The sequence below is a fragment of the Protopterus annectens genome, chromosome 1.part0 (genome assembly GCF_019279795.1).
Source record: "Protopterus annectens isolate FY-2018-M chromosome 1.part0, PAN1.0, whole genome shotgun sequence".
NCBI classification, from domain to species: domain Eukaryota; kingdom Metazoa; phylum Chordata; order Ceratodontiformes; family Protopteridae; genus Protopterus; species Protopterus annectens.
In genome coordinates, this window is record NC_056725.1 from 1,901,155,250 (window position 1) to 1,901,174,495 (window position 19,246).

General features: G+C 41.6%; 1 protein-coding gene across 1 annotated transcript in view; it reads right to left on the bottom strand.

Moving 5' to 3' along the window:
• MYO15A (myosin XVA) overlaps positions 1–19,246 on the bottom strand; it is a 1,299,796-nt gene that overhangs the window by 358,589 nt on the left and 921,961 nt on the right. Inside the window, exon 52 of the mRNA XM_044070057.1 lies at positions 1,618–1,690. Coding sequence (XP_043925992.1) covers positions 1,618–1,690 — 73 coding nt within the window. The remainder of the gene's footprint in view (positions 1–1,617; positions 1,691–19,246) is intronic.

Sequence of the window (19,246 nt, forward strand, 5' to 3'; positions counted from 1 at the left end):
TTTCAGTGAACATGTCTGTGCAATGTTTCAGTTATTCTTCTGTTTCATATTTCTGTGAAAATAAATATGTTTGTTCTTTATTCTGAGTTGTCCTAATCCTGTCAGATTTTTTTTTGGTTTACCGTATGTAATCCTATCCCAGCATATTATTTTTCAGCTTTGTGCATGTAATGGTAAAAAAATGGTCAGATAACAATGTTGGGTCATAAAACGGATGATGCTTAATTGCAGTTTCTGCTGTTAAACGTTGTAGGCCTTTCAGATGTGACCCTTTGATGTGTTGCTCAGTTTATAGCCAGCATTATAACACATCCAGTATTTGGAGAGGATTGTGGTTGCTCTTGATATCTCAGTTCCAGAGTTTGTTGTTAAATTTTGACGTCATGTTTTTTGGGTGAAATCTGGATATTTTTATTGAGTCTGCTTGGGAATTCTCTCAAAAATGTGCTATTTTACTTGATTGTCTACCCTTAAGAAATCAGATGTTCCTAGTTTTGAACTCTTCTTGTTAGTTACACTACATTTGCAGGAAATCACAACTTGAATCACAAATGAACAAAACATGTTTCCCTTAATTCAGTTAAAGTGATGCACACCTCTTTTAAAAGTGAATATTAGCAGCAAAAAAAAAAAAACATACTGTACTCTAAACTGACAAAAGCAGTGGTGTTTGTTTGTCTTTTCGTCTTTTCCCAGTTAGGGGTCACCACAGCGGAACTCCAGTCCGCTAATGACTGGCAGTAGATTTTTATGGTGCCGAGTTGCCAGCCCGACGCCCAATCTTCAGCGAAGGCATGCCCATTCATGCATGTCTTTCAGAGGCCACTCGACTGCGGGGAGGACATGCAGACTCCACACAAAATGCACTCCAGCTGAGAATCGAACGGGAGAACCTCTTGTTGTGAGGAAACAATGCTACCGCTGTACCACCGCGGCTTTGTACTACTTCTATAATACAAGCCAAGAAAGGGAGTAAACTTTAAAAATATATTTTTTTGCAAGGGTGAGAGCTTCTGTGCATTGCCATGCACCTCAAACTTGAGTATGGTTAAAAAGGGTCTCTAGACCAGACACTATCTAGTTTACAAGCAAATAAATACATACATACATGCATAAATATTCTCACTCAGAGATGCCAGTTGGAGAAGTAGGAAAACAAATACAAAGAAAAATGCATTTTCCACTTTCATCAGAATGAGTTGGAATGAGAACAATTACATCTAAGGGTTAAAGGGCAAAACCTCCCACATGGAGGGTGTAGGGGACTCGTCCCACTACAGAACTGTATACAAATCATTTAGCAATTTTGGGGTAACTGTTACAAAACTTCAGCTGTTTCAGAAGTTACTTGCATGAATAAAAGTTTCATTCTCTAATCAATTGCACAGGTATGTTTATCAAATAATTTTGATTGAGCAGATACACTTCAAACTATTGTGATTCCTGGAATGTTAGAATAACAGGTTATACAATCTCCTTGTGACGGATCCTTTAGTGGGACATACCTCGTTACAAACTAAAACGACTGAAACGTACTAAAACATTTGTGATAATATGCAAATGCTGCTACGATACTTCCTGCAGGAGGGCTCTTGCCATTATTTCTGTTTCACTTACTTTCACATACTTCAGCATCTCAGCCGGATCCTTAACCTCTTTTCCTTTCTTTGATTTCTGCTTGTAAGAATCACTGCATAAACAAAATACAAAAAAAATAGTCAGTTTTCTTAGCGAACCAAGTAAAGCTGTACAGACTTTGGAAGAAGGCTCTTAGCATGGGTTACTCAGGTTAAAGACACAGAAATTTGTTTTTGTTTTCTTCTATAGTAAAATAAAACACTCATAAACTGGACAAGTTGCAGTTAAGACAAAAATGGCTGTGTGTGTGTGTGTGTGTGTGTGTGTGTGTGTGTGTGTGTGTGTGTGTGTGTGTGTGTGTGTGTGTTAAGCTGATAAAGGATAATGGTGCAGCTGCATCAGGTATTCCAGATGATTTACAGCCCAGTATGTGGTATGATTCTGTGTGCAAGAATAGTAATTTACCCTTTTACACAATGAAATGGACTTTGTATGCCATGCAGTGTTCCAGTTACATAATATTCTAGAATAACTGAATCTCAAAGCACACTTACTCCTTGATGGCTAGCAAAACAAAACAGTCTGTAGCATCTGGAACTACAGACATATTACACTCGGTTCAAAATTTGAAATCATGTTATAATATGCAATATTATGCCATTTTTGTATTCCACAGAGCTGCATCATAAAGGACCCTAATAATGTTGCTAAAGGAGTGATCCTTGCTTAGGGAATATGATAAAAACCCCATTGATGTAACTGATGGAACACTTTTCTTGTACTTTCCATTGCATCTCATTCTGGCTGATCATCTCCTACTTTCACTCTGGTTGAATGTCCCTGGCATTAATATAAATGCATGCATTTTTCTATTGTCTGTGGTATGTTCAGCTTTGTTAGTGTGGTAGTAGTCTTACTTACAGTAAACCGTCACATTAAAATGTTAAAAAGCATCACAACGTACTGACCAAATTGCCAGCCAAGACATTCCTTAAGATTTATAGTTATTTTTTTTCTACACTTAGATATTCTATGATGTGCTGCTACCAGGGATATTAACATATAAAGATGCAAAAGGAAGATGATTTGTGGTGTTTCAAGTCTCCATCCAAGTATTGCATCTGGATTGAGACCATCCTGATGTCCCATCCTTTTCATGCTCACAGCTCCAAACCACTCCAATGGTCTGTAGTATGCTACTTTCTCAGGCATTGTGTTCTAGGATCCTACTACCGTGTCTATGACTTATAAGGACTATAATAGTTAAACACGTGCAGTGATTAAAATATCCCCAAAAAATCTTCATGGGTTGTACCCCCTGCTGGTGAAAATGCACATGTTGGTCACCTTTGTGGATTGAGACCACCCTGATATTGTGGCACTGGTACCAAAGAAACCAGAGAGGATTCTCCAGACTCCGAAAGATTGGAACTTATGACAGCCTGAAGCCTGACTCAAGGGATGTGGCAGCAGCCCTTAAACAAGCTTCATCTACATAATATCTTTCATTTTGTCTTGCTGGTAATGGTTCTAAAAGTATGTATAGATTTGGGAAGTTTGTTTACGCATCCTATGCATTCCCATTGAAAACAATAAATAATATGTCTCATATGATTCAATTCCAGCTTGAGTTGTAGCTGGACCACTTGCCAGATGGACCATTATAACAGAAGTTGCTGTTCCAGTCTTAGCTGTCTCCTCAGTGTCAAACCTCACAATAAGTTGGCATGCATCTTTGCTGAGGATTCAGTTTGAGTGTCTTAGCCTGGCTGAGGCTAATGGATTTTGCAGGAGATACCAGGGTGACCTTTTTGAACTCATCCTTTCAGGTCAGTGCTCTCTTTGATCCTGAATTAAAAGCTCACTTGGAGAAAGAGGAGAGATCTCTAACTAAGGATGGTGTGAAGTCTCAAACTTCATCTCTTTTGATGGACAGAACACTACAGAACCCATATAAACTGTGGTTTATCATGGTCAACAACAACAGAAGAAATTAAAATTTCTATGGCGACTTCCAGAACAGTTGCCCTACAAGAGGGAGGGGTAATTGACAACAAGCAGAACAATTGGAGCCCTCTGTCTTGAGGACAATACTCCTGGGGCCCTTGCAGAGTCAATGTCTGCCTTTCCTTCCACTTTTTTGTATGACTGATCATCATGCAGGACAAGTAGATAAAGACAACTAATAACCAGAGAGTATGCCATCCCCTTTTGAATGTCCCACAGCCCATCTGGCTACCTTTGTTCAGTGTTCCATCATTACCATCAACCCCATTTTCCTACATGAGGTCAGGGTACCAACTGTTAAGTCAGTTGTCATCATCTTTTTTGATTTAGTGCCACTCTCCTAACTTCTTCAACATTCAAGTCTGACTGATGCAGGTCTTCACTCACAATTTCTTTGCTGGATGTCCTCTTTTTCTCTTGCCTTGTTCCTGAGTCTCTCAAATCTTCTTCACCAGGTCATCTTCTGCCCACCTGCAAATGTGCCCAAACCACCATAATCTATTCTATTTGACCTTATCTGCAATTGGAGCTTCTTTCGCTCTAATGTGATCATTTGTCCCATAGCATGCATCCTACCCATCTTAAGAATTTTATCTCCATCACCTCTAGCTTCCTCATCTGCTTTGCCTTAACTGCCAAGGTTTTCTGTATCATACAGGATAACTGGTTGCACCACTGTTTTCTGCATCTTACTTTTTAGCTTGTTTGGCATTCTTCTATCATGTAATATCCCTGATATTCTGCTTCAGCCCTTCCGATTCTAGCTTTGACTTCCTCATTCAGACTCCCCTTTTGTTCAACCACCCCTCTCAAATACCTGAAACTGTTAATCTGTTCCACTGTTTTTCTTTTCAGATTCTTTTGATTTCTGTTTTCTGCAGTGATGCCTTCCCTTGTCTTTTTGGTTTCACCCCATGTGCCATCAGTTTTGCATTCCATTCACCTATTCTTTGCTGAAGTTCCTGTTCAGAAATATTCTGCATGTAGCAGCTTTAATGTTCATCATATTGATCTCTGCTGCAGTAGCCTTCACTATATGGGTTATATCCTGCCAAGGCTATAACAGCAGGACAGCTTTCAAAGCTTGAGGGCACCTTCCATTCACCCAAATTGTCTGGCAGCTTGAGCTGAGCTGTCTAAAAGACAGGTTTGGATGCCAAGCCCTTCAGAGCTTTACTGCCACTGAATACTACACTCCTCTGAGGTTTTTGAGGATTGATAGTCAGCTTGTGCTTTTCCTTTGCTGGGCAGATGTTCCTTTTGGGGGAAAAAAACTTCCATTCAATATTTTTTGCTGATTATTACTTTCTTCTTCATTAAATATATTTTAAAGCTAAAAGTTTGTGTTTTAATGGACTATCACAAGACTGTACTGTACCTTTAAACAGGATAATTTTTTTTCTCTCAGTTTAAAAGTTGTTTAAAGTAACTGAAAAGCATTTTTTCTTAGAATAAATGATGCTTATTTTACTTTGTGAGGCTGGTTTTGGTCTCATGATCAGTCATTCTTCCAGTCACAAAAAGAAAAAGTTAAGCAAACAGCCTGTGCCATTACAGCAGACTAACAGTTTGCCCCAGCTGCAGGTGGGTGGCTCTGCTATGGACATTAGTTGTACCTCAGACCAGTCATCCTTTACCCTGGATCCCTCTGGTGTGGTACCTACAGCCACTATGGACCGGGGGTTAGCCACATTCTCTGCAGCTGCTGGGGTCCCCTCAGTGGGCATTGGAGAGACACTCTTGTTGGTCCTGGGTGAAAAAACAGGGAGGGCTTCCCTGTTTTATTAGAATGTTGTGCCCATCCCTTGGGAAGCTGCTGCTGCTGCCTTTAATAACACCATTGGTCCCATTTTTCCTGTTACAATTCCCTTAGACAGAAGTAGTATACTGGGTTGGCTCAGGGTTCAATTCAGGTTTATTAGTCCTTCTTATACAGTAGTTTCTGGTAAAAGAAAGAGAGATACCTCCTTTCTGGAATACATTCATGATTCTGGATCTGGACAGGAGAATGATGCAGAAGGAGAGCTAGGGTAGGTTGAGAGGGGCAATCACCACAGGCACAGAGTATTGGGATGTAATAATCTTCAGTTGAAAAACTTTCTGGTGTGGGGGGACTGGATCTAACTTTAATAATTCTATCACTATAATGTAGCAATTGGGTTATTACAGTGAAGTGTTTTTTTTCTTTTTGTTCTACAGTGAAAGAGCTAGCTGAGGTGATTGTGCATGTAAATGTAATAATCTAATGGCCACAATGTACCTATCGGGTTATTACAGTGAACTGTTTTTTTTTTTTTGCTCTTCATTGAATGGGCTAGCTGGGGGGGGGCATGGATGTAACTGTAATAGTAATAGTCTAATCACTAGAATGTAGTTATTGGGCTATTACAGGGAAGTTTTTTTTATTGCTTTTGGGGAGGCACTGGCTTCTGGTATCAGCACAGGATGCTAATTGAGACATCTATGCCTCTGGAATGAAAGGACAGATACAGAGTTTTCGCTGCAAATTTCTGATTCGGACTCATATGAGAGCTTAGTTTCTGACTCTTCCCTGTAAGGGTGGAGGGGTTCTCTTTCTCTGAAACTATTTTCAGAAAGTGGCAGTGTTTCCAGTGGGTGAATACTGAGGTTTCTCAGTTCCTCCGAAAATACTACGAGCAGTTACAGAAGGAATTTTCACAACCTGCACCCATTCCTACAGTTATATCAGCTTTAGAGGATGTGTATGCTACTGCCTGCACTTTTCCTGACAGTCAGACAACTGCCCCAAAAAAGGCAGATAGGATGTATGAAGCTCTGCAGACTTTTAAGTTTTTATGCACTCTTCCTAAACTTGATCCATCAGCTATAACTGTTAATGCCTTGGCTGCTAAGCACTTGGTTAATTCTAATCCTACAGTGTCTGATATTGATGGGAAGATTATTGATAAGTATGGGGGAAACGTATATGCTTCTGCAACTTTGATTTTCAGAATTTTGAACTGCCAGACTCATGTTAAGCTTTGTTCTGACTAACTGTGAAAGTACGAGGAATGTTTTATCTGCAGTTTCTACATGTGAGGAAAAATCTGCTTTAAATTAATTTATTTTGTTCCAGTCACATTGTATATTGTATGTGTATGACTGTTAATATTTCTTCCAGGGCTATGGCCACTGGTACTGTCTTGAGGATGTTTGATTGACTGCATTCTCAGAATCTCCAAGATGATGTTAAAATTAGATTTTAAATTCTCCTGTAGATAGAGAATCAGTTTTTGGACCCTCTGCTGCAGAGGTGATGAAAAAGTGTGTTGAAAGGGATAAGCTGATCCAGGGAATCACTTAAGATTTTTCAGACCTCCTTTTTCAAGTTTTCCAAGGGATTCTGTAACTCCTCATCCAGTTTTGGTAAGAAACAAAATAAACAGTCTCAACAAAAATACAGGTAAACAGACATTTAACAAGAAATGGCAAGGGGGGTTCCAAGAAGAATTCTTGAAACTTCCAAAACCAAGGACAGTCCAATAAGTCAGAATGACTATTTAAGAGACCTCCCACACTGGCAGACCCTTTTTTTTCTTCCAGAAAGTTTGAATCTCACTTTTCTCTTTGTCAACAGGTAGTTTCAGGCAAATGGGTTCTGAAGATCATTCATCAAGGTTACAGTTGGCAGTGCAGTCATTCCTCATCCTCCAAACCAGACCAGACTCTTCGTGAGACCAAGGGTGGGAAAGGGGTTTTATTCAAGGATGTTTTATTGCCAAAGAAAGAAAACGCTTGACAACCAACTTTGGATCTTTCTTTCCTAAACCTGTTTGGGATGGTGCTAAATTCAAAATGATATCACTTCACAATCCGTTACCTCTTCTTCCACATTTAAGTTTCTTAGTAACATTAGATTTAGAAGATGCGCGTCATTGCATTCCTGTTCATCCACATTTCAGGCATTTCTTAAGGCTCTGAGTGCCTGGATCACATTATCAGTTCTCTGCCTTATCCTTTGTACTATCCACCTCACAAAGAGTGTTAACAAAGTTTCTATCTCCAGTTATAGATCATTGCAGGCTACAGGGTATCCACATTTTATTTTCATATTTAGATGATTTGGTTATCTTTACTCCTTTTTCAAAGTATCAGGAATCTCTCTCTTGAGTGAGAGATTTCTTAAACAAGCTGTGATTCCAAGAAAACTGTGAAAATATGTGAAGGCTGCCAGCCTAGCCAGCTAGAATTTTGTAGATAATTCTGTCATATGTAAATACTAATATAAGCCACAGGCTTGTTCTCTTAAATGGAAGAAAATGGTATTAAATGTTGAACGTCAAAAATGTAACAACAGTGCACTCTGCTGGAAGAAAGTTGATAAGTCAAGCCTTGTATAAATGTTTGATCTCAAACTCAAGAGCCATGGTGTCTAAACCAGAAGATTCTTTCTACTGTTTTGAGACCAGAGTTAATTGCTAGATTTTACATATATAATGTCTTTAATTACTGTGGTTTCCTGACCAGGTGCAAGATCAAAGCAATGTAAATGTAAGAGTTTCTGGTAGCCTGGGAACCAAAGAAAAAATGATGTAATTTGAAATGAGTCAGCATGATTTGTTATCAATTTAAGGACAGAGAGACTCAGAGCATTTTGCATTTGTCTTCAGAACATCCAACATCACCAGCACTACTTTGCTCTATATGTGAGTTTATTTTAGAACTGTGATTGCTCTTAGATATAGCTAGGAAACAGGAAGATTAGACTAGTTGTTTTCTGTATTGATGTCAGAACTTTTCTAGTGCATTATTTAAAACATTTTCCTTTGATCTCTGAACTCTTGGCTAGCACTGTTTAGTAAGAACTATTGACTTCTGTTTTTTATTATTATTAAATATTTTAAACATTTCAACTGTGGCTTTTATGCAGAGATAATTTAAGCTCTAGAGTACATTGCATGCATGTATATAATGATACTTTCCAAGCCACTTCAAATAAGCCTTGCTGTTCATAACACCATTTGGATAATAATATGGCACAGTAATAACTGGACACCCTTTAGTAAGGGCCTTTTTAGTAGCTTATAAGTAAGGGTCCTGGTGGCAATGATTACTACCTTATAGCCTGGACAGAAGGGGCACAGCTAATGAACATGTGCCAGCCTTCCCCAGGAGTGTCTGTGTGGTTGTATATAAATCATATCTCAAAGTGTGTGTGTGTGTGTGTGTGTGTGTGTGTGTGTGTGTGTGTGTGTGTGTGAGCTACTTGGGCAAGGACACGAAGCACTGGTTGTACAGAGAGAGTGTTAGGAGGACTTGGTTTGGGACCCAGGCTATGGACCGCACTCTATAGTTGTGCCAGTGGGGAGTCTTATTGGGGATCTGGAGAGAAAGGGAGAAACCAGCCCCAGACTGACTGTGATCTTAAGGGAAATTGTACTTTAATGTGTGTGTATTTGTTATCCTTCTCAATGTGGACACCCCTCACTGGTGTTAATGGTGAGGACTGAGGCTCCTTGATTGCTGGGCCAGTGCACGGCATCACATATTAATTGTTTGGCAGTGGTGGGATATCCGTACCACAAATTAATTGGTTGGCACATACTAATTGGCTTGTAGTGGTGTGGATAGTGAATTCCTGTAGCTTGTGTACAGTGACCACTGAAGGTGTTTTTGTATTCTAAATCAGCCACACAGTGAATATTCAGAGTTCAGATCACAATTGTTTTATTTCTTTTGTTAGCTTAGTTAGTCAGGGGGAGCAAGCAAGCATGTCAGCAGTGGATAATGGAAAGCTGACAAGGAGCCAGTTGGCTGAGATGTGCCAGGCTAAAGGACTGGTGCAGGGAAACCTGACTAAGGCAGACATGACTGCAGCTTTGGTCACAGCTGCATCAGAAAACAGCAGCCAGGAGGATAATCATACTGGCAGTGGAGATATACAACACTCAGGGAATGGACAGCTCAACCTTTGTGCAGAGGACTTAAAATCCATCTGGAGCTAAAGGGACTGGAGTTGGAGGCCAGACATTTAGAAATGGAAGCTGTGGAAAAGGAGTGGCAGAGGCAGCATGAAAAGGAGATGTTGACTCTGCCAGAGTCAGAGAGGTAATGGAGAAGGGAGTAACCGGACCCCAGAAGCATAAAAGGTCAGTAAATTTCTTCTACAGTTTATAGAGGGGATAATTTTGATAGTTTCATTCATATGTTTGAGAGGGTATGTAAAGAGTATGATTTTGACCAAAGGCTCTGGGTATGGTTCCTGACCCCCTTACTCCATGGTAAAGCTGTAACTGGCTAAATTAACTGATTATGAATGTTTTGATTATATTGCTGTTAAGAATCACTTGTTATAATGCTTTAAGCTAACACCTGAAATGTATAGGAAAAAGGTTTGTGAGCATAGATGCAAGGCAGATGAAAGTGTTTGTGAATATGTTGCTGAACTGAGCACTTATTTTCATAGGTGGGTGAGTAGATGTCAGGTCACCAGTTTTGAAGGGCTGGTAGACCTTTTGGTGAGGGAACAAGTCCTTAGCAGTTTGCCTGAGGACATGAGTCTCTGGTTAGCTGATAGACAATGTGCTACTTCAGAGGAGTTGGGGAAGAAGGGAGACCTATATCTAGCAAGCAGGGCATCCCTGCACAGGAAAGGGACCCCTCCAGTACTGCTCATTGGTCTAAAGGAACCCATGGTGGGCAGCCCAGACTGCCCCAACAGAATCTGTCAGTAGCGGGGGAACCCACTAGTCCAGGTACATGTCCAGGACCTAGGGTTAAATGTTTTGAATGCAACCAATGGGGCCATGTGGCATAGAGATGTCCATGGAGGCAAGTTGGGGAACAAAATGTGAGAGAGCCAGTCAGTGGGAAAGACAAAATGCCAATAGTAGGTTGTCTTGAGACAACAACGGTACCAAACTACTATCCTGCAGATGTCCAGATAGGGAAGGATTTTGATGAGGCAGTACCATGTGTTTATGCAGTTACATGCAGTCAGGCTTTGAGACAAGCATATGGGTCGGGTACCCTGGGGGAGACCCAGACAGATCACATACTTGCAGGTGGTTACTTCAGGGAGGGAGCTACTCTGTATCAGTGAGACTGAAGGTCAGCCACAGCTGCTTGTGAGTACTAATGTTCCCTTGGACAGAGTGACTGCAAAGGTAGAGGTGAGTAGTAGTACCCAGGTTGACAGTGAGGCACTGCTGTCAGAGGATGACAGACATCCTATGGAATGGGATCTGGAAAGCATTACAAAGACAGAGTTGAAACAGGCTCAGCTCTCAGACCCTACATTGCAAGGCCTGAGGTAGATAGCTAGTGAGGCACCTGATTCTCAAGGGAAGAGGGAATCTGTATACTGGGACAAAGGGTTACTGCATAGAGAGTGGACCCCTGAGGGAGGGCTAGAAGGTAAGAGAATACAGCAGTTGGTAGTGCTTAGAACCTACCATCTGGTGCTTCTAGCCATAGCCCATGATATTCCTTTTGCAGGTCATATGGGCATAAAACATACAAAGAGACATATTATGCAGAACTTCTATTGGCCTAGAATTTCCAGAGATGTAACTGGGTACTGCAGGACCTGTGAGCATTGCCAAAAGGTAGGCAAGGCAGGAGACAAGAAGAGAGCTCCTTTGATGCCTTTACCTGTGATTGAGGAGCCATTTTAGAGGGTAGCTATGCTATTGTTAGGCCTCTGAGTACTCCAAGTTCCACAGGGAAAAAGTATATCCTAGTGGTGGTAGATTATGCTACAAGATACCCTGATGCAGTGCATGTGTCCTCCATTGAGGCAGAATATGTGGCAAATGCTTTGTTAGAGATTTTCAGCAGGGTAGGTTTCCCAAAAGAAATACTGACTGACAGAGGTGCCAATTTCATGTCAGACCTGCTGGCTTGTCTGTGGAAGTACTGTGGGGTGAAGCACCTAAAGACCAATCCCTACTATCCCCAGACTAATGGTCTTGTTGAGAGGTTAAACTGTACAATCAAGTCCATGCTATGGGCATTTGCAGACCAGTTTAAGAGGGAATGGGACAAATATTTGCCCCATCTGTTATTTGCTTACAGAGAGGTTCCCCAGGAATCCAGGGGTTTTTCACCCTTTGAGTTTCTGTATAAGCATAGGGTGAGAGGACCTCTAGATTTATTTCAAGATGAGTGGGAAGGGGAGTGCAAATCTCAAAAGCAGTCTGTTGTGTCATATGTCCTAAACCTCAGGACAAGGCTCAAGAAACACATGGGCTTGGCCCAGGAGAACCTGGCAGAAGCCCAACAATAGAAAAAGGTATGGTATGACAGGAATGCTCGAGCTAGAGAGTATGATGTAGAGTAGCAGGTAATGGTTCTCATTCCTGTCAGATGCAACAAGCTGCAAGCAGCTTGGGAGGGACCATACAAGGTGGTAAGAAAGGTAAGTGGTGTTAACTACATGGTGGAACTGCTAGGCAGAAGGCAGGGTCACAGATTGCACCATGTTAACATGATGAAGCCTTACCATGATAGGGGGGACCCTTGTGCTGATTAACAGCAATGGCTTGCAGGAGGAGTCTGAGGGAGATCTGGTGACTGATCTTCTCAGTGAGGCTCGGACTGATCCCTCAGTGGAAGGGGTAGCAATGTCCCAGCAGCTATCTCCTACCTAGGTTCAAGAAATCCAGGCAGTGTTACAGGAGTTTTGGGACATGTAGCACCAGGTGGATACAGGACCCCAAAGGCCTATTAGGCAGGGTCCTTATAGCATGCCTGAGAGAGTCAAACAGACTCTGAGGAGGACTGGAGATACAGGAGATTTCGAAATAGGGGTAATTCAAGAGTCCAACAGTCCCTGGGCCTCCCCAGTGGTCCTGGTGCCAAAGGAGGATGGCAGCACCAGGTTATCTGTGGACTACAGGAAATGAAATAGTCACACAGAGTCAGATGCTTACCCCATGTCTATGACAGATGAGGCCCTAGAGCAGATGAGTGGGGCTTAATATCTTACCACCATTGATCTTACCAAGGGTTACTGGCAGGTGTCCTTGACTACCTATGCAAGAGAGAGGCCAGCCAGCCTTTATGATTCCTTTTGGCTTGTATGAATTCACAAAGGTGCCCTTTGGGATGAAAAATTCCCCAGCAACTTTCCAGAGGCTGGTAGATCATATTCTAGCAGGAGCAGGAGGGTTTGCCCTTCCTTACCTAGATGATATTGCTGTCTACAGCCATTCCTGGCAGTGTTGACCATAAAGCCCAGCAAATGTCAGGTGGGTATGACACATGTCTCCTACCTGGGACATAGAGTGGGTAGTGGTAAGATCAGGCCAGAACCTGCCAAAATGGAAGCCATTCAGGCATTGTCTGCACCTGTTACCATAAAGCAGGTAAGGGCATTTTTAGGGACAGCAGGGTACTACAGAAAGTTTGTTCCCCAGTTATAGTACCATAGCTGCTCCCCTCACAGACCTGACAAGGAATACCAGGCCAGTTAAGGTAGTTTGGACTACAGCATGTGATCAGATATTCCAGAAGCTTAAAGAAGCTTTTGGAGGACCCCCTGTGTTAGCCAGTCCAGATTACAGTAAAGAGTTTTTGTGCAGGTAGATGCTTGAAACCATGGGGTGGGGGCTGTACTTAGCCAGATTTCTTCAGAGGGAGAAGAGCACCCATTGGTTTATCTCAGTTATAGGCTCCAACCCAAGGAGGGATGCTATGCAGCTGTAGAAAAGAAATGTCTAGCCATAGTGTGGGCACTAGAGAAACTTCAGCCTTTTCTGTATGGAAGGAAATTCACTATAGTTACAGACCACAATCCCATAACAGGTTACACAGAGCTAGCCAGCAAAATGGCAAGTTGCTAAGATGGAGCCTAGGGTTGCAAACATATGATATGTCAGTGCAGCACTGTAGTGGGATTAGCAATGCCAACGCAGATGGGCTGTCAAGACAGGGAATGGGGTAAAGTGTACTCAGATAGACCTAACCCTCTCAAGCAACATTTCTCAAGGGTCACTTGAAAAACTAGCTTGAGTTCTCGGGGGGGGGGGGGATATATGAAGGTTGCCAGCCTAGCCCGCTAGAATTTTGTAGATAATTCTATCATTTGTAAATATTAATATACCCCACAGGCTTGTTCTCTCAAATGGAAGAAAATGGTGTTAAATGTTGAATGTCAAAAATGTAACAACAGTGCACTCTGCTGGAAGAAAGCTGATAAGTCAAGCCTTGTATAAATATTTGATCTCAAACTCAGAGCCGCAATGTCTAAACCAGCAGATTCTCTCTATTGTTTTGAGACCAGAGTTAATTGCTAGATTTTACATATATAATGTCTTTAATTACTATGGTTTCCTGACCAGGTGCACGAGCAAAGTAATGTAAATGTAGTTTCTGTTAGGCTGGGAACCAGAGAAAAAAATGATGTAATCTGAAATGAGTCAGCAGGATGTGTTATCAATTTAAGGACAGACAGACTCAGAACATTTGCATTTGTCTTCAGAACATCCAACATCACCAGCGCTGCTTTGCTCTATATGTAAGTCTATTTTAGAACTGTGATTGTTCTTAGATATAGCTAGGAAACAGGAAGATTAGACTATTTGTTTTCTGTACTGATGTCAGAACTATTCTACTGCATTATTTTAAGCATTTTCCTGTGATCACAGAACTCTTGACTAGCACTGTGTAGTAAGAAATATTGTCTTGTGTTTTTTATTATTTATTATTAAATGTTTTTAAACCTTTCTACTGTGTCTGTTTTATGTAGAGATAATTCAAGTGCTAGAGTACATTGCATGCATATAGTTATACTGACCAAGCCACTTCAAATAAGCCTTGCTGTTTGTCACACTTACCATTTGGATAATAATATTCCACAGTGATAACTGGACACCCTTTAGTAAGGGCCTCTTTAGTAGCTGATAAGTAAGGGCCCTGGTAGCAGTGATTACTACCTTATAGCCTGGACAAAAGGGGCACAGCTAGTGAACCTGTGCCAGCCTTCCCCAGGAGTGTCTGTGTGGTTGTTTATAAATAATATCTCAAAGTGTGTGTGTGTGTGTGTGTGTGTGTGTGTGTGTGTGTGTGTGTGTGTGTGAGCTACTTGGGCAGGGACACGAAGCACTGGATGGACAGAGAAAATGCTAGGAGGACGTAGCTTGGGACCCTTGCTAAGGACCCCACTCTACAGCTGTGCCAGTGGGGAGTCTTATTGGGGATCTGGAGAGAAAGGGAGAAACCAGCCCCAGACTGACTGTGATCTCTGTGTGCTCTTAAGGGAAATTGTACTTTACTGTGTGTGTGTATTTGTTATCCTTCCCAATGTGGATGCCCCTCACTGGTGTTAGTGGTGAGGACTGAGGCTCCTTGATTGCTGGGCCAGTGGACGGACATCACAAGAACATTCAAAAGTCTTTCTTGACTCCTTCTCACAGGATTGTTTTTCTGAAATGTCAACTAGACAGTGCAGTTTAGAGCTTTTCTTCCACAGGAAAAAATAAATCTATATCTAGATCAATTTCAATGGTTTTCCACTCAGAATGTGATCACTACAAGGGAATACACCAGGATTTTGGGTCTTGTGGCTTCTATGATTCTCTTGGTATCCTTGGCAAGATGCCACATGAGAAAGATATAATGATATCTTTGGTCCCAGCACTAACCCCTCTTGTCTTTTTAGATCCCAGTGCAGGGATTTGTTTGAAGGGAAATCACTTGGTGAAGACCACATATATCCATAAACCCAGGTCTCCCCTTTTACCTCCCTTTTCCAAAGCAGTCACTTACTACAGATGCCTCAGACTTTGTTTGGAGAATAGTTTCAAGAGGGAGAAAGTGAGAGGTGTGTAGGTCACCAAAGGCAGACACAAATACATAAATATAAAAGAGATGCTTGCCCTGATCAAGACACTCAACTGTCTGAATCTTTTGTCCTTGGGACCTCTTCAAGTTGTTACAGACAGTACCACTGTTATATGATATATAGGTTCTTAGGTGTTTACTAGGCTAACAACCACAAGGGCCTTCTTAAGCCTAGCCATGCATCCCAAATCTCTAACAAATTCTGGTACCCTTGATTAATGTAAGTAGGGGCTTGGGAGATGAAACAATTACAAGCAGGAACCTGGAGATGGACCATTGACATGCTGCCTGTTTCCATTAGAGACATAGCTGCCAAACCAGAGATGAATTTCCTGTTCCCATCCTGTTGTCCAAGTTACACTTGAATTGGGATTGGAAGAAACTATGCTTCAAATGGATGGGGCGCCTATTCCAGAGAAGGGTAGTCTCTGGAATACATGCCTGTCTCTCCAGCAGGTCCTATTTATATGACAGGCAAGGTTTAAGTCTTTAGAATGAGTAAATCTGGTGCTGTTTGTTTTGCAGATATGCAGAAGGTCCATCAGAGTGTCCCTCAACAGCCTGTAGGAGACAAAATACAGGAATATGGCCTTTAAGTGGTCTGCATAGGACATGTTACTTATGACATGTATTCTTTTAGTGAGGAAAGTCTATGGATATTCCAGTTGTTGAATATGCCTGGATAGCTACATACCATAGGGGACACTGTACTCAGTGATATTTCTGATGAATGCTAACACAGTGGAATGATGACTTCGTTGGCCCTAGATGCCATACCTTTGTTTATTAGTTGCACAACATAGAGGGGTTTCCTCACTACTGTAGGCATGTAATGGTCAAATGCTAGATTACTATTTATGTGTGTCCCTGAGTCCCTGACTACTGAGTCAGCTCTTAGGGGTATGTTGTCAATATGATAGCTACCAAGGGTGGATGACTTCCTGAAGGATACTAGTATGCATTTCTTGGCATTTAGATTAAGTCCTTGACTCTGACACCAGTTATTTGTCCGTGTCAGCCCTTCCTGGTGAAAACTTGTGTCAGTGGGGGATTCTGTGGCTGCTCCAAATTTGCAGTAATCTGCAAATTTAGTTATTTGGCCTTAAATTCATTTAAATAAATGCCAAAAGGAGAGTTCCCAGGATCGATCTTTGAGGGACTCCATTGTGACTGACCTCTTTGTAGAGGTGGACTTCCCAGTTCTAACTTCCAAATTCATGTCTGTGAGCCAGCTGGCTATCCACTGGATGATGTAAGGGTTTATACCTAACCTCTTGAGTTTGTCAACAATGCCTGAGTGGGGTATTGTGTCAAATGCCTAAGCCAGGTTATGGTAGGCAGTGTTAACCATTTTGCCATTATCGATTGCTTTAGTGACCTTCTCAAAGAAGTCCACTAGGCTGAGTAGAAATGACTTGCCCTTGATGAAACCAAATTTGGTTGGGTCCACTGTCTGGAGGTTTCCTTTGTCATTACTGATTATTTCCATGATAATCTTTTCATGACTTTGTATGTGAGACTAGTGAGACTTATGGGTCTGTAACTTCCAGAGTCTGTAGCTGGCCCACCTTTGTGCCGAGGGATGACTGTTGCTATTCTCCATTCATGAGGCATTAAGCCTGTTTGGAGGCTACAGTTAAACAGCAATTTGAGAGACCCTGATAGATGATGTTTCATGCTATTTAGAAGGCATCCTGGGATATTGTCTAGGCCCACTGATGTAGTGTTCTTGGCCTTGGAGAAAGCCGCTCCCTCCAATCCATCCCACTTGTTTTTTGGTGTGCTGTTTATGCCAGGCTGTGTGTTTCTTTTTTGTTCTTCCTAGCATTATCCTTTCAGGGCTTAGCTCCTTCTCTTTGTTGGCAGGAAAGCTTTGAAGGGCTTGGCAAAACCTATCTTTTAATCAGCTCACCTCAAGCTGTCACAGTTTAGGCATTTGGAAAATGTCCTGAAGTTTTAGAAGCTGCTTGACTGTTGTATCCTTGGTAGGATATAACCCATAAAGCTAAGGGTACCACAGCCATGATCATTTGAACATCTACTGTTATTAAGTTTACTTACACAGCTGTACTTTATCTGTCCCCTACATCACATTTGCTAATGTGAACAGCAGTGGGCTCAGAGTTGAACCCTGATGTTACCTCAGTCCCACTGAGAACCCCTCCATGAGTCTGCACACTGTTTATGGTTGCATCATTAGGTCTTTGCATATAGCCTGCACTAATTCTACCAATGTGTTCTTGAATTTAGACCATCAGAGAACTGTCCAAATCAGCTTTCGTTGCACTTATCATATGCTTTCTCCAGGTGTAAGCATGCTCAATTATACTCTTTCCTCATCTCTAGCTTCTTCACTACCTTTCTCACTGCAAACATGGGATGATTTGTGCTGCATCCTGATCTGAACCCAAAGTGCTGATCTCCCATCTTACTTCATACTACTCCCTGTATTTATCAGTTACCCCGTGCCACACTTAATGCAGTGTGATAGGACTTTGATACCTCTGTATCTTCAACAGTTGTGAATATCTCCTTTTTTCCTTTTATACCGGCACTTGAATGCTTATTCTCCAGTCATCTTGGATATACTTTTCTCTCCATACTGCTACCTCCAGAGCCATTTCTCCACTAACTCCCCAAACATCTTTATCATGTCTGCCGTGATATCATCTGAGCCTGCTGCTCTTACTGTCTTCATTTTCTTTAGTGCTGTTCTTACTACTTCTAGGGTTAGATCTTCTTCCTCTTTCTTTGTAGGCTGTGCATGGAGTAATGCAGCTTTTGTATGATTTTTTTTGGAATCTAATAGAAGTACTGCTTTCATCCGTCTTTGATGTCCTGCAGACTGGTGAGCTGGTTGTTACCAGAGTCCCTTATAAATGGTGACTAATGACTATCTCCATTAGCTTTTTGTCTTTGCCTTGAAAACTGATAGTTTATTTTTGCCATTGGCAGAAGTCTGTAGAGTGATTGCAGTGCCTTGTTTTTTTCTATTAATAATGCTTTGTAGTGAGCACACACTAGCCAGCAGAGGAACAGAGCCTGATTCCACTATCACAATGGGTTTCTGGAGTAAGATGAGCCATCAGCCTCCTTATCACCAACAAATACTCATGTCCATTTTTGGGATTATTTGTCAACATGGTCAAATCACTTAGAGCAATTTTTGACAGCACTGGCATGCTGTCTCCTGTCTCGAGAATACTGAGCACCACAGTTGATGCCTAAAGCCACTGGTCTACACAGCTTCCTGCTGCAAGCTCAACCTTGTGTCTGTGCTGTCGCTCATGACTCCAATCAGCTTTGGATGAGTTTAATGTGGACATGCCCAGCATGTTTTTGGGAGGTGGGAGAAACCCAGTAGAGATCAAACCTAGTACCAAATATTTGGGAGGCAAAGACCTTAAGCATTATGCCAGCTGTGTCTCCCACTTCCTCAGTGTCCCACCCAATCAAAAAGTAGAGCAAGAAGAGAGTTCTTAGACTCCCTAATAAAAAGTCATCCAAAAGGCCCCAGCAGACTAGAAAGGGTTAGGATCTGTCTTAGTCTGCTTCACATCTGAAAGTTTCCCAGGCTATTCACCCCTTCCATTTTAACCCCCTTTCCAGATATTATAGATTCATAGACTCTTACTAGGCTAATTACTCAGTTGGGGGCTGTCTAAGCCTAGCCAAGTTTTCCCAAAAGAATAATGATATCCTGCATCAAAATAGGACAATGAGAGTTAGGCATTATATGTGCTATGTTTCAATGCTTGTATCGTGAGAAATTGGCTCAGACTGCTATTAACCATTTTTTATCATTTTATTAAGACAGATGTTCAGTTTTTCCTCAGATTTTATATTTTCTTGATCA